The sequence below is a fragment of the Acipenser ruthenus genome, chromosome 10, assembly GCF_902713425.1.
Source record: "Acipenser ruthenus chromosome 10, fAciRut3.2 maternal haplotype, whole genome shotgun sequence".
In the NCBI taxonomy this organism is placed as follows: domain Eukaryota; kingdom Metazoa; phylum Chordata; class Actinopteri; order Acipenseriformes; family Acipenseridae; genus Acipenser; species Acipenser ruthenus.
Window position 1 is genome coordinate 52,337,491 of NC_081198.1, and position 16,365 is coordinate 52,353,855.

Consider the following 16,365-nt stretch of genomic DNA (forward strand, 5'->3'; position numbering starts at 1 on the left):
GCTGTGCAATAGGAGTCTCATGGCCATCCCTGCCGTAATACACTAAAGAAACAAGGAGCTCCCACCCATAGCTGCGCTGTGTATAAAACCTGCCTCCAGCTGCAGCATCATTCCAGTTGTCAGGTTGGGTCACAAGCTGTTGTGTTCATAGACTCTTCTTGTCATATTTGCATATAAACCGAGGACACTGGCAAGATAATACTCTCTTTGTATTCCAGAAGGGTTTCAAATTTATGACAAAACATGTTTACATTTCACTTTTTATATAATTCACAATATTTCACACAAAAGGCAATGTTAACTTATAGGGCATAACGCTCAGTAAGATTGCTTCAGGAGCAATCCCTCAGTGGATTTATGACCCTTGGATTAATAACAACATCAAAACAGTAACGCGATTGAATTTGCAAACAAAACAGTATGTTCAGAATGTTACATAAATCAAGGGGTGTTCTATAATACTTTGAGCCCATTCATTTAAACCAGTCGTGTCTTTTGGTTCACAGTACTTTTTACATTATTTATGTTGGATGAAATACCTTCTTTTTTTACGCTTTTTCCAGATTCTGCTGCAGATGCAACACATGAAAATAAATATTATTGCTAAATACAGTGATAAAAGTAGACATAACTACAGTCAACAGAATTGACTTTCTTTTTATCAGGTATCATGAACACTCCAACAAATTTGCAGTGAGACAAACAAAAATAAAATTTCAGAGAAGGGTTTAGTGTCACAGTTCATAATGGTACAGTATGCTCCATAACATATTTTCAGTAGCTTGTGCACGTTCACAAAATAACATTGTTACCCCTTACTAATTATCACTCATGCGTTATCGTTTAAGAATTTAACACAGAAACCCAACAGTAAGAATAGAACTTTTTTGTTCTTCATTATTCCTTCTCCAAAAGGTAAAATAATGTGGTTTTTTTTGTTTTTTTTTTTAATGTCAGTGTAACAGGGCGACGGCTGGGCGCACCGCAAGGGAGTGTCTTAACGTTAGCCGGGCTCATCTGCATTCGTGGTTATGAGCTTTTAACCTCATCTCGCCAACGGGACAGGACACCAAAAGCCACATTCATGGTCTCAGCCAGTAATTGTTTAGTTTTGTCAAAGAGAACATTGAAACTGCTCAATTCCAGGTGGGCCCAGAACTATGCCATTCATTTGCGTTTTCTGTTTTGCGTTTAATTCTAATGAGTGCTCTCTTGTAATTTCTTTTAACGGTCCAACTTCCTCCACTTTCTTACTTTATATCCATTTAAAAAAGTAGCGACTGCATTGTGCTCCATTGGTCTCGGGACCCAGTGTTATATCATATCCTGAGTCTCCTGGATAGCATGATGTTAGGAGCCAGTCTGCACAGTGCTGATCATGGTGTTAGGAGCCGGTCTGCATGGTGCTGATCATAATGTTAGGATCCAGTCTGCACGTGCTGATCATGATGTTAGGAACCGGTCTGCACGGTGCTGATTATGATGTTAGGAACCGGTCTGCACAGCGTGATCATGATGTTAGGAGCGGGTCTGCACAGTGCTGATCATGATGTTAGGAGCCGGTCTGCACAGTGCTGATCATGATGTTAGGAGCTGGTCTGATCATGGTGTTAGGTGCGGGTCTGCACAGTGCTGATCATGATGTTAGGAGCTGGTCTGATCATGGTGTTAGGAGCGGGTCTGCACAGTGCTGATCATGGTGTTAGGAGCGGGTCTGCACAGTGCTGATCATGATGTTAGGAGCCAGTCTGCACAGTGCTGATCATGATGTTAGGAGCTGGTCTGATCATGGTATTAGGAGCGGGTATGCACAGTGCTGATCATGATGTTCGGCAGGGCATTGCGCCTCTTCTTCCAGAAACCCAGCTCGCGGGAGTACCTCTTGACTTGGCGGAACCACTGCAGCGTCCGGGACCTCTCGGCCGCTCGGAGCACGAAGGCCTCACGCTGGATGTCGAGCAGCTCGAAGGTGTCGTCACAGTCCGGGTCTGCAGACACCACGCAGTTGCTGAGACGGACGGGTTCCCTGAGCACCGCCAACTTCCCGCTGCTCTTATCCTTGATGAGCACCAGGACGGCCTCTCTCACGGGTTCCCGCTGGGCCAGGCTGTCCGAAGACGCCCCCCCGTCGAGGTTCATGTGGACCATCAGCAGCACGTGCACGCTCTGGAACTTCAGGGCCTTGCTGCCCTTCCTGACCCACTGCCCGTCTGCAGGCTGGGACAGCTGCATCTGGCCTTCCATGACGAAGCGTGTGCTCTCCCGTGGCCAGCCCGCGCTCTTCATGGAAAGCTCCCTCATCTCGATGTTGATCACATCCCTGTTCTTGCGGCTGTCCCGGCGGAAGGAGCGCAGGGACCAGGAGCCGCCCTCCTGCTTGCTCTTCATGTTGATGTGCTCCAGGTGGGACTCCACGCGACTCTTGGCCTCTCGCAGGCTTCTGTGGTCCGGGTGCTTCTCTGTGGTGGCTTTGCTGATCCGGCTCAGCAGTAAGGGGTACTTGGTGACTCTCTGCAGCGGCGCCATCAGGAAGGACCGCAGGTTCATGCGCCGCAGAGCGCTGTTATCGTTTTGGGAGACGTCGAGAAAGATCCTGTAACAACAACAAAAAAAAAAAGCAGGACATTAATAGCGTAGCGTCGGGTTCAATAGTGATCCTGCACATGATGACTCCATTAGATCTGTTTACACACAAACAATAGGCTGAGCTTTACCAGTAAAGCCCTACAGTATGTAACATACATGAATTCAGCAACAATTATGATAACAATTCATGAAATGTACCTATATCAACTATACATGAAATAATATTGTATCGAAAAAATTATATTGTAGTAATAAAACAACACAGTATTCTGATCATAAATACAGCAGTAAAGATGGATAGGCAAAATATCTTACTACTAAGCACAGTCTATTCTGTATAGGCACTGTAATTGAAGCCTGACTTTCAGTGTGGTTTAGTTCTCCACACCTGAGCAGCTCTTTCTCTTTCTCCAGGGTGTTGAGCATGTTGATTGAAGTGGATTGCTGGAGGCAGTAGGTCTGAAATGCTGGAAGCATGTTGACAAACTCTAAAAATATCTCGCCAATGCACACATTCAGAAGATCTTCATCTCCCTGCAAAAAACAAAAACAAACAAACAAACAGTGACAGACACACTGTAAGGACTGAAGAGAGCGAGTCACAGCACTCCAGAGAATGAGAAATAATGTAACTGGACCACCCTGTGGATCAGACCACCATCTGAGATTTGTTTTATACAGTAGAAAACACGATTCTTTGTCTTGGCTTGTATTCTGTGTATTGTTAGAGTGTAACACTGATTGTAAAAATACATGAATGCAATTCTCTTTGGTTTATTGGCAGTATAAAATCCAGAGTATGGTGTTGCCAGCTCACCTGATCGATACCGTCTTGCAGAAGCTCGGTGAACTTCTCATTCACTTCTAGGAGTTCCTGGACATTGCTGAACACCACAGACAGCTGCTCGGAGGTCAGGAGTCCAGCCGTCTGCATGGGGAAGTAAAACTCCTCCCTGATGATCCTCAGATCCTCCCCATAGCTGCACTCGGTGTTCATGAACTCCAGGATGGCCTCCTTGCGCTCGATCCTCAGCTTCACACATTTATCACACAGACTGTCCCGCCTGCCTGCCCCGGGCTCCGACACAGAGTCCCGCTCCCCGCAGTCCGAGCACGGTCTGTGAGACTCCCAGGCCTTGATGTCTGTCTGCCTCTTCCTCCAGTTCTTGGCCATGGCTGTCCTGATGCCGCTGTCTGCTCGCTCCACCTCGCTCCGCGGCTCCTCCGCTTCCTCCTCCTCCTTGTCGTCGGCCAGCCCCACGACCCCGCTGTCGCTGCTCAGGCTGCTCCAGCGCTGCTTGGCTCGGTGGGAGGTGTTTGGGCTGCCCCCGTCCTGCCCTGTCTTGGGCTCCGACCCGCAGCTGTGAACGCTGTTTACTTTGGCCACAACCGGACCTGGGGAGAAAGCAGGTGCACTTTAATAGTTTTTTCTGGACTTGAATTAAAAGGGTTTCTACTTTTGCAATCAGGCAATAGTGAAAGCAATACAGACAATCAGCATCTACAGTGCTGTATAGTGAGACCACAGCCTCTAAGAATATTAAAACAATTGCTGCATGTTAACTGCAGGTAGATTGCAGAGTGGCATATAGAATGCGGAGTGGTGTGTACCGGCACTTTCTTCCCCATTTCAAACATTGGTCTAGAAAAGAATCCGGCTCAAGGTCACAACTACGGTGAGTTTGGTGTCTATTTGTCCACATCACAAAACTATCATACACTGCATAGAGAGGCCCCAGACTATTGCACACTCTGCCTTTGTCTGTTCCACTGTGTTGCGCTGTGCTTTCAGCTCGTACCAGCCTCTCTCTCCTGGTGCCTTCGCTGGCTGTGAAGCCGGGCTGCTGCGGCGATCTTCATCTCCAGCTGCTTCCTCTTGGCAGCGTCGGCAGGCATGGGGTCGCTGAAGTGGGGCCGCAGCCGGCACTCTCTCTGAGCCTTCACGGACTCAGGGGCATCAGAGGCAGCGTCTGAGCTGGACCTCCGGCAAGCAGGGCTGGGGTGCTGAAAGGACAAATACAGTGGAGGGGACACCTTGAAAAGGGAGCAGTTCTGCAGGGTAAAGATTTCTATTTTGTTTCTCTGTAGGTGTATATATGTCTGTCTGTCTGTACGTATGTATATGTGTGTGTGTGTGTATGACTCTTTAGATCAATACCTACTCTATGCAACACTGTCGACACAATGTTTGGAAACCTGTTTCAGTGCCTGGCAGGCAGATCTAGGTGTTAACCCATACTGGCAGTTTTGCAAAACAGAAATCATTTTGGATAAGGAGAGGACAAGCATGCCTTTGTTTTATCGGTGGCAGTATGCATGCAGACGCATGAGTATAAGCGAATGAAACAAAACCCCTAAGCTTAGTCATTACGTTGTTGTACGGATTTTACAGATTTGATGACATGTCTTAGATTGAAATCAGACGGCACAGGCATGCAGAGTTACAGAGAGTCTCAGTTTACAGTGCTTTAGAAATGAAAAAGAAAAGGAGAGATTTCTTTAAGATGACGCTTTCTATGGTCTGTCACCTTCTCATCATGTATTCTGATCATGCATTGCACAATACAACACATTGCCACAGAGCCGAGTGCCACTTCCCTAGCATTACCAGATCATTTTGCTGTTCGATTTTTAAACTGGCTGGGCAGTGTCTCCCCAGGTAGTTGATAATGTTAAAGCTCTCTGGCTGGGCAGTGTCTCCCCAGGTAAAGGTTGATAATGTTAAAGCTCTCTGGCTGGGCAGTGTCTCCCCAGGTAAAGGTTGATACTGTTAAAGCTTTCTGGCTGGGTTGTGTCTCCCCAGGTAGTTGATAATGTTAAAGCATTCTTACACATGGTTCTGCAGGTTGTGCTCCAGAAGGCTGGATATTTGTCTCCATGCTGCAGGCCCTCATCGTCATGGAAACCGCTCTGGATTGATTGCTTTCCCCTTGAGCAGTGATGTCAGCTTTGTCAACGTCATGTGAGGCCGTGACCGGAGCCTCGGCAGCGGTTTCTGCACTGCAGCTGGGGACAATAAGATAGCAGGCCCTGAATTATTATCACTCTACCAACAAGACATTACAATACCACACTGCTCTTTAAATAGACATTACAATATCACACGGCTCTTTAAATAGACATTACAATATCACACTGCTCTTTAAATAGCCATTACAATATCACACTGCTCTTTGAATAGCCATTACAATACCACACTGCTCTTTAAATAGACATTACAATACCACACTGCTCTTTAAATAGACATTACAATATCACACTGCTCTTTGAATAGCCATTACAATACCACACTGCTCTTTAAATAGACATTACAATATCACACGGCTCTTTCAATAGACATTACAATTAGGAGGAAAGGTCATCCTCAACATCAACTGCGTGATGAAAAATCAATCAGATCTTACATCTTCATGAACTAATTTGGATCTGTTTTTCTTAGGTAAAAACAGAGACAAACAGCTACCCAGGTAGATAAGTAGACAGACAGGCAGGGACAGGGAGAGATACGCTCAGCTAGCCTGAAACTCATTTCAAAGTGGATTCACGCAATGGGATGCAATTCATCGTGTTTTTCACAGCTTTGATAATCTCGAGCCATTCAGCCAAGACACATTAATGATTCATAGGTTGCAAGTTGCATTTGTATTAAAACTAATTCATGAAAGAGCTCAGAAATGCATCTGTTCCTGCAGAGTAAGAGTATTTCACTGTCCACAGGGACACATACAGGACAAAAAACATGATCACAATCACAGTGTTGTATTTCACATAGAAGAAATCCTCTGATGCATAAATGTGTTATTATTACTATTCCAGGTATTAGAGATGTTAATGGACTACTTCCCCAAAACAACAAAGCTGTACACTGTCTGTACCCATCTGACCAGGAAATATTGAGGGCTTCTTAACCAATTTAGAAAAATGACACATGAAAGAAAGAAATAGCATTGTTTACAGTGTCACACCAACACAGAGAAATAGCATCGTTTACAGTGTGACGCCAACACAGAGAAATAGCATCGTTTACAGTGTCACGCCAACACAGAGAAATAGCATCGTTTACAGTGTCACGCCAACACAGAGAAATAGCATCGTTTACAGTGTCACGCCAACACAGAGAAATAGCATCGTTTACAGTGTCACGCCAACACAGAGAAATAGCATCGTTTACAGTGTCACGCCAACACAGAGAAATAGCATCGTTTACAGTGTCACACCAACACAGAGAAATAGCATCGTTTACAGTGTCACACCAACACAGAGAAATAGCATCGTTTACAGTGTCACACCAACACAGAGAAATAGCATCGTTTACAGTGTGACGCCAACACAGAGAAATAGCATCGTTTACAGTGTCACACCAACACAGAGAAATAGCATCGTTTACAGTGTCACACCAACACAGAGAAATAGCATCGTTTACAGTGCCCTGCCAACACAGAGAAATAGCATCGTTTACAGTGTCACGCCAACACAGAGAAATAGCATCGTTTACAGTGTGACGCCAACACAGAGAAATAGCATCGTTTACAGTGTCACACCAACACAGAGAAATAGCATCGTTTACAGTGTCACACCAACACAGAGAAATAGCATCGTTTACAGTGTCACGCCAACACAGAGGAATAGCATCGTTTACAGTGTCACACCAACACAGAGAAATAGCATCGTTTACAGTGTCACGCCAACACAGAGAAATAGCATCGTTTACAGTGTCACGCCAACACAGAGAAATAGCATCGTTTACAGTGTCACACCAACACAGAGAAATAGCATCGTTTACAGTGTGACGCCAACACAGAGAAATAGCATCGTTTACAGTGTCACGCCAACACAGAGAAATAGCATCGTTTACAGTGTCACGCCAACACAGAGAAATAGCATCGTTTACAGTGTCACACCAACACAGAGAAATAGCATCGTTTACAGTGCCCTGCCAACACAGAGAAATAGCATCGTTTACAGTGTGACGCCAACACAGAGAAATAGCATCGTTTACAGTGTCACGCCAACACAGAGAAATAGCATCGTTTACAGTGTCACACCAACACAGAGAAATAGCATCGTTTACAGTGTCACACCAACACAGAGAAATAGCATCGTTTACAGTGTGACGCCAACACAGAGAAATAGCATCGTTTACAGTGTCACGCCAACACAGAGAAATAGCATCGTTTACAGTGTGACACCAACACAGAGAAATAGCATCGTTTACAGTGTGACGCCAACACAGAGAAATAGCATCGTTTACAGTGTCACACCAACACAGAGAAATAGCATCGTTTACAGTGTCACGCCAACACAGAGAAATAGCATCGTTTACAGTGTGACGCCAACACAGAGAAATAGCATCGTTTCCAGTGTCACACCAACACAGAGAAATAGCATCGTTTACAGTGTGACACCAACACAGAGAAATAGCATCGTTTACAGTGTCACGCCAACACAGAGAAATAGCATCGTTTACAGTGTCACGCCAACACAGAGAAATAGCATCGTTTACAGTGTCACACCAACACAGAGAAATAGCATCGTTTACAGTGTCACACCAACACAGAGAAATAGCATCGTTTACAGTGTGACGCCAACACAGAGAAATAGCATCGTTTCCAGTGTCACACCAACACAGAGAAATAGCATCGTTTACAGTGTCACGCCAACACAGAGAAATAGCATCGTTTACAGTGTCACGCCAACACAGAGAAATAGCATCGTTTACAGTGTCACACCAACACAGAGAAATAGCATAGTTTACAGTGTGACGCCAACACAGAGAAATAGCATCGTTTACAGTGCCCTGCCAACACAGAGAAATAGCATCGTTTACAGTGTGACGCCAACACAGAGAAATAGCATCGTTTCCAGGGCCGATTTTAATCACATACACATTTTAAGACTGCTTTGAACGCCACCGTACATACTGATTATCACAAGAAATCCTGGAAACGCAGTGTGGCGTGAGCATTTCCTAATCTTGTCTCAGGCGGATGTAAACTGAATAAGCAGTCACTGCTAAAGTTCAATGGTCAGCTCTCATGAATAATAATGATAGTGAGCACACTAGTGAGTGCCAGTTCATAACTATTGAACCTGAATGAACAGAGAGAACAAATACAATAAAGCAGGAGGGTTCCTGCAGGGTTTGAACTGTATAAATCTGATACAACTGGTATGCTTTGGCTGTAGAACTCTGTAATTCCAGGTCCATTGAATCAACTTGGTATACAGTATGTATGGCCACATCTAGAGTACCTCTGTATTGAATGGGATTCCATCAAGAGGTTTTCTGTTATCTAAATTGGTTACATATTTGAAGGTGATGGAAATTACAATTAGGCACTCTACCCAAATAGGGGTGGGTCTCTCAGCTGTGTTATAAAGATCACGCTGAAATGTTTTGCATTTAATGGTGGTCAGCTGAGAGTGTGAGCAATGTTTTTCACTTCAAGTCTAATTGCTTGAACTGGAATAGTTGCAATCAGTTTATAGTTACAGTAACCTGATTGTAAGTATTCCAGTTTTGTTAGATCGCACTTCAATACAGAAAGCTTTTTCTTGGTTATCACTTATTTATTGCAGTTTGCTTGACTTACCTTTTCTTGATCAGATCGAAAGCTGAGCCAATGAACCCCTCTTTCATTTTGCAGATTTTAGCCCCGTAGCTGGACAGATCGGTCGCCTCGAGCAGCAGCGACGGGCAGCAGGTAGACTGGGTCTCGGCTGCCTGAGGTTCATCCGGAGAGGAGAAGTCTTTGCTAAATTTCTTTTTGCTTTGATGTTGGTTTACCCCACTCCCTCCCCCATGGGGTAAGGGAGACCTCGGTATCGGACTTGTGCATATTGGGCTGACTAGACTCTCTGATTGACAGGTGCTGTCAGGGGCTGCACTGTCCTCTTGACAACTGAGCTGTTCCGCAGGACCCCTGCTGTCACATGACCTGCTTTCAAATTCCACCCTCTCTGAGCAGCATCCCGGGTCTGCAGGAGGCACGTTGTTCAGGTTTTCCTGTGGAGCTGTCTGGCAGCCCCCCTCACTCGTCTGCTCTGTGACTGGTTTACCAGCAGCCCCTTCCTCTGCCCAGGAGCCTCCCTCGCTTGGTCTCTGAGCCGTCCCCTCGACGGCTGAGGCTTGACCGGTCTCTCTTTTTCGCATGCTCTTGAACTCCTCAAAAGTAGGGATGTGCAGCCGTCCCTTTGAGTACCTCTTCCTGCCCGCAGCCGTCAGTGACAGCTCCCTGCGTTCTGCTTTGCTGCTGTGCTGCGTAATGGACTCGGACGTTTGGGATTTCACTACTTCTCCACATTGCTCCACTGAGTGGAGGTTCAGGTTTGGGGTGCTGCTCTGCCTCCTGAGCTGCAGTCTTCTCCTAACCTCCTGCTTGATCTCCTCGGGGCTGGTTATCCTGCGGGCAAACGAGGCTGTCTGCCTGTTCACTGCAGTGCTGCACTGACTCGGAGAGGAGCGCTCCTCAGGCCTCTCGCAGCAGTCTACTGAACAACCGCTGCTGCACTTCCTGGGAGTCCCATTCTCAATAGAATCCTTAGCAACTGGCTCACCCAAGGAAGCTTGGGGGGGGCGTATCGGTTTCTTAGGCTCTGAGACCTTGATGCTTTGAAGTCTTAGCTTCTCCTTTAACCCTCTTATGGCATCTCCGTTCATGACCTTCTCATCCAGCGCAGGAAAGAGCCACTGTGGAGCCCTGGTAAACAGAGGGAGGTCTCTTCGCACAGGCACTCTCTGGGAGTACAAGGGGGTGTTGTCCAGAGCGGACCCCAGAGGTCCCTCGGAGGAGGAGGAGTTGTACCAGTGGCTGGTGGCCGTGCAATGAAAGATAAACTCGCTGTCCACGCTTTTTAATGGAGGGCTGAAACTGTACAGACTGGAGTCTGACACGGCGGTCCAGTGAATGTTCTCCATGCTCCGATACAACCTGCTCCTGGTGTTGTTCACACATAGGCTGGCCCACTTGGCAGCATACTCCTCTACAGGGAGCAGCCGCGGGTCAACGTGCTTTACAGGATGCAGGCTGCTCGTGGAAGAGCACCTCGGACCCAGGCCGTGGCAGCGTGGCATGACCTGGCACTGCCCCTGCTCTCCGTGCACGCTGCTCGTGGAACAGCACCTCGGACCCAGGCCGTGGCAGCGTAGCATGACCTGGCACTGCCCCAGCTCTCTGTGCAGGCTGCTGTACGGCACAGCAGCTGGACTGGAGAAGGTGGACAAGGGATCTCCAAGGACAGACAAGGACGCCGGCAGGTTGCTCAGACATCTCTCAGAGTCAATGCTGCAGCCAGCAGGAGATCCTGCCGCTGAGCAGTCACATGGTGTGGCTTTCACATCTGGCATTAAGGCTGCTGAAGTCCTCGACTCCATAATTCCAAGAAAACCCAGAGGACAAATGCCCTGTGAAGATGGAAAATACAAACACAAATGAACGGGATGCATCTGTTACATCATACATTCTTAAACAAAGGGAGTTTTATTACTATTACTATTATCGACAGCAGCACAATAGGGACATGTTATTAAAAGTTTGAACATGTTACACAGTTTAGAAGGCAATGTAAAGAGTAAGAAAATGAAAAGATCAATGCAGTGTAAAGATAAATCTTACATTTCATAAGGAGCACAATCTGATTCTAGGTCTCCTGTTTCAATGAAATATTTGAAGACAACAAACCCGTCTCTTCTCATCTATTGTTCAAAGCCCCAGTATAATCCACAAATGAAATCGGGTATAAAGATACAGTAGCAAGCACTTCTGAATCGATTAAAGCTATTCAATGCACAAAAACATTTAACCCCGGTGACCCCAAACACAAATCTAAAAACCTGTTCCCTGTTACAAGGGCTGGGTTCTTAAACCCCATTACTCAAACTGCCATGAGCATGACCGTTTCAGATTGTAGAAACACACCAGCAAAGTTACCGATCCAGAAATACTCAGACCTTTCATTCAATGGCTTGTGATTTGTATAAAATTGTGTATTATTAATTTTAGAAATGCAAAACTTTTTTTTTCTTTCAGAATAGAAAATGTGCTTGTGGCAGAGCAAGATCAACTTATGATTACGTTTCATAAGTTTTTACAAAGGAGGATACGGACAACATGCCCCACATGTCGACCTGATCCTATCCTGTTTTAAATAACTTTAGCATAACAGAGACAGAAGTGTTAAAGAGACTAGGAGCTCTAAAAATAACAAAATACCCTGGGCCGGATGAGATCCTCCCAATAGTACTCAAAGAAATGAAAGAAGTTATTTACAAACCGCTAACCAAGATCATGCAGACTGGAGAATTGCAAACGTAATACCGATCCACAAAAAGAGAGACAAAACCAAACCAGGTAACTACAGACCAATAAGCCTGACTTCTATTATATGTAAACTTATTGAAACTATAATAAGATCCCAAATGGAAAATTACCTATATGGTAACAGTATCCTGGGAGACAGTCAGCATGGTTTTAGGAAAGGGAGATCATGTCTAACTAACCTGCTTGATTTTTTTGAGGATGCAACATTGACAATGGACAATTGCAAAGCATATGACATGGTTTATTTAGATTTCCAGAAAGCTTTTGACAAAGTCCCACATAAAAGATTAATCCTCAAACTAAACGCAGTAGGGATTCAAGGAAATGCATGCACATGGATTAGAGGAGAAACTTCAAAATGGAGCGAGGTAACCAGTGGTGTACCACAGGGATCAGTATTAGGTCCTCTGCTATTCCTAATATACATTAATGACTTAGATTGTGGTATAGTAAGCAAACTTGTTAAATTTGCAGACGACACAAAAATAGGAGGAGTGGCAAACACTGATGCAGCAGCAAAGGTCATTCAAAATGATCGAGACAGCATTCAGAACTGGGCAGACACATGGCAAATGACATTTAATATAGAAAAGTGTAAGGTACTGCACGCAGGCAATAAAAATGTGCATTACAAATATCATATGGGAGATACTGAAATTGAAGAAGGAATCTACGAAAAAGACCTAGGTGTTTATGTTCACTCAGAAATGTCTTCATCTAGACAATGTGGGGAAGCTATAAAAAAGGCCAACAAGATGCTCGGATATATTGTGAAAAGTGTTGAATTTAAATCAAGGGAAGTAATGTTAGAACTTTACAATTCATTAGTAAGACCTCATCTAGAATATTGTGTTCAGTTCTGGTCAACTCACTACAAAAAGGATATTGCTGCTCTAGAAAGAGTGCAAAGAAGAGCAACCAGAATTATCCCGGGTTTAAAAGGCATGTCATATGCAGAGTGCTGTCTGTAAATAGTGTTGGTGTTTGTGTGTGTTTTGGTGGTGGTTGGCAGGGACTGTCCCTGCCAAAAACATGTGAGAATGTGGCTGCTCCTAAATGGAATAGCTGGTGATAATTGGGAGCAGCCCCATCTTATAACAGGAGAGCCCAGGGCTCCCCTAGGGAGAGCCGTTGGTGAGTTAGAGTTCGTGTTGTTACTGTGTCTTGTGTTTTTTTTGTTAGTTTTTGTATTTTGTTTAACCCTTTCTGTTTTGGCCCGTGTGCCTGTTCATTTGTTCTTTTGTTTCTGTCTCATTTAGTAAAGTGCACATTTGTTCTTTTGTTTCTGTCTCATTTAGTAAACTGTTCATTTGTTCTTTTGTTTCTGTCTCATTTAGTAAAGTGCACATTTGTTCTTTTCACTGCAGTTCGTAAGTCTCTGCGTCTCTTTCCTGCCGCTGCCCTGCTACAGCGCTAATGACGATTCGGAGTAAATCGCTTTGAGAATCCAGCCCTGTGTGTTTCGAATTGTCACAAAAAATGAACACCACATATTTTGTAGATCAGCAAGTTTCTGAGACAAAGAGAGTGCAATTTTACAAATGGCAAGTAAAGCCTCTGGCATTCTGTGAATGAATCAGGGGTGACTGGCAGATTAAAACACAACAGAGCACATTTGACTTATTCACTCTTGTAATTGGTATAAATCGGCTGGCTCCAGCTCTGCTGTCTCAGTGCAGTTAATCATCTCTGGGATATTAAGGTTGAAAAGCACTAGTTATGTTATTGCTGAATGAAAATGTTATCACTATATGATATATTAATATATTCTTTACAATTGTAGAGATCAGATTTATTTGATTGTCAATTGCATTCCACGTGGACTAAACCATTTATTTATTGTTCTTCGATGCTTGCTGTACTCACCCCATTTTAATCCGATCCTGCGCTCGTTCTTTCGGGCTCTGGTTTTGCATGCTTACTGTACTCACCCCATTTTAATCCGATCCTGCGCTCGTTCTTTGGGGCTCTGGTTTTGCATGCTTGCTGTACTCACCCCATTGTAATCCGATCCTGCGCTCGTTCTTTGGGTCTCTCTGGTTTTGCATGCTTGCTGTACTCACCCCATTGTAATCCGATCCTGCGCTCGTTCTTTGGGGCTCTGGTTTTGCATGCTTGCTGTACTCACCCCATTGTAATCCGATCCTGCGCTCGTTCTTTGGGGCTCTGGTTTTGCATGCTTGCTGTACTCACCCCATTGTAATCCGATCCTGCGCTCGTTCTTTGGGTCTCTCTGGTTTTGCATGCTTGCTGTACTCACCCCATTGTAATCCGGTCCTGCGCTCGTTCTTTGGGGCTCTGGTTTTGCATGCTTGCTGTACTCACCCCATTGTAATCCGATCCTGCGCTCGTTCTTTGGGGCTCTGGTTTTGCATGCTTGCTGTACTCACCCCATTGTAATCCGATCCTGCGCTCGTTCTTTGGGTCTCTCTGGTTTTGCATGCTTGCTGTACTCACCCCATTGTAATCCGGTCCTGCGCTCGTTCTTTGGGGCTCTGGTTTTGCATGCTTGCTGTACTCACCCCATTGTAATCCGGTCCTGCGCTCGTTCTTTGGGGCTCTGGTTTTGCATGCTTGCTGTACTCACCCCATTGTAATCCGATCCTGCGCTCGTTCTTTGGGTCTCTCTGGTTTTGCATGCTTGCTGTACTCACCCCATTGTAATCCGGTCCTGCGCTCGTTCTTTGGGTCTCTCTGGTTTTGCATGCTTGCTGTACTCACCCCATTGTAATCTGGTCCTGCGCTCGTTCTTTGGGGCTCTGGTTTTGCATGCTTGCTGTACTCACCCCATTGTAATCCGATCCTGCGCTCGTTCTTTGGGGCTCTGGTTTTGCATGCTTGCTGTACTCACCCCATTGTAATCCGGTCCTGCACTCGTGCTTTGGGGCTCTGGTTTTGTATCAGGTTACTGACTCACTCCCAAGCATCTGACTTGCTGAAGTGCTTTGGAGTTGTCTCTGACATCGCACACAGGTACATGGTCTGGAGTGTCCTGATCTGATCCAGGCTGAAAGAGCAAACAGAAAAGATATCAATGCAAAACCCTTCCACAGGAAACAGGAGTTTTATCCAGTGCAATAATCAATCTGCTGCTCTGCAACACATCCCAGATATCCAGTGCTTGTGAACAGGCTGGGGATTGGGTACAGTTTGAACTGGTATCCAGCATTGAGACTGGTATCCAGCATTGACACTGGTATCCAGCACTGAGATTGGTATCCAGCATTGAAAACTGGTATCCAGCATTGAGACAGGTGTCCAGCACTGAGACAGGTGTCCAACACTGAGACAGGTGTCCAACACTGAGACAGGTATCCAGCACTGAGACTGGTATCCAGCACTGAGACTGGTATCCAGCACTGAGACAGGTATCCAGCACTGAGACTGGCATCCAGCATTGAGACAGGTATCCAGCACTGAGACAGGTATCCAGCACTGAGACTTACCATTTGGGTTAGCTACAGAATGAACAGCTTCATTAATATAAAAATGTAAATCGCCTGAAGTTGATTGAAATACACTTAGGGGTGTGTTAAGCAGGTAGGGGCCTGTGTTGTCGATTAAGGTTATGCATTGATATATACCGAGCATCAAAAGAAATGTATCACTATTATAACACATTGATTTACACATAAAAATAAGGTATATAAATGATGGACATTGACAAAATGTTTCTGATTTCTTTTTAATCACTCAATCATTCGTCCTTGACCATGACACGCTTGAGTGACTGTGACTGAAGCATATGCACTTAATCACCTAATTAGTGAGACAGTTGATAGGACACTGGATATGGAGTGATTTCAGCTGCTGAATTGCAAGCCTGAATAAAAGCAATAAAGAAAATCACGGAAAAAATACAATATGCCACGTCTGTCAAGAGAGCAGCGCCTTCGTGCGATTGGCATGTCGGAGGCTGGACTACGCCATCTTCGGTGCTCACAGCCAGCAATTTCAAACCTGGCGAGACGGTATAACCAGACACACTCTGTCAATGACAGGCCACGAACTGGGAGACCAAGAGTCACAACACCTGCCCGAGATCCACAGATCATTCTGCAGCATCTTCGTGATGTCAATTGTTAATCAGCACAATAAAAAAGTCACTGCACCTGCTCTAAAACAGAGTTTGTCATTTTTCAATCACATCTAGTGAATTTTATCCAAATATAAGCGATACGTTTCTTTTGATGCTCAGTATAGCAAAAGAGTGTGATTGAACTTCAGTTTAAGGAATTCCAATGTCATTTATATACCCACCGACATCTCATTTAGTGTTGAACGTGAGGCGAGACGCGATTTGTACTCAAAGTTTTTATTCTAATAATAAGGATGGGCAGTAGTGGTTTGAAAGTCAGGAAATCTTGGCTAGCTAGTAAAAGAAATGTAGAAATAAACGTCTTTATGTGTTGCAAGTTTCTCTTAAGTAATTCTATATCAGCTATGATTGCTTAAAGTT

The 16,365-nt window shown here is 45.0% G+C and overlaps 1 protein-coding gene across 1 annotated transcript; it reads right to left on the minus strand.

The window, feature by feature from the left end:
* Positions 1-246: 246 nt before the first annotated feature.
* On the minus strand, positions 247-13,910 carry LOC117401219 (uncharacterized). The gene is made up of 7 exons (XM_059032614.1): positions 13,903-13,910; positions 9,180-10,990; positions 5,418-5,592; positions 4,386-4,590; positions 3,404-3,981; positions 2,975-3,120; positions 247-2,593 (listed from the first exon to the last, which is right to left on the minus strand). Exons 2-7 carry the CDS (start codon positions 10,958-10,960, stop codon positions 1,795-1,797), a joined length of 3,684 nt encoding a protein of 1,227 aa, XP_058888597.1. The 5' UTR covers positions 10,961-10,990; positions 13,903-13,910; the 3' UTR covers positions 247-1,794.
* Between the last annotated feature and the right edge of the window lie 2,455 nt (positions 13,911-16,365).

Bases quoted from the DNA above. Each gene is read 5' to 3' on its own strand.
- LOC117401219 (XM_059032614.1), bottom strand. From the start codon at position 10,960: ATGGAGTCGAGGACTTCAGCAGCCTTAATGCCAGATGTGAAAGCCACA. The intron at 5,593-9,179 runs GTAAGTCAAGCA...TATTGTCCCCAG, and splicing joins TTCGATCTGATCAAGAAAAG to CTGCAGTGCAGAAACCGCTG. The intron at 3,982-4,385 runs GTACGAGCTGAA...CTTTCTCCCCAG, and splicing joins GCACCAGGAGAGAGAGGCTG to GTCCGGTTGTGGCCAAAGTA.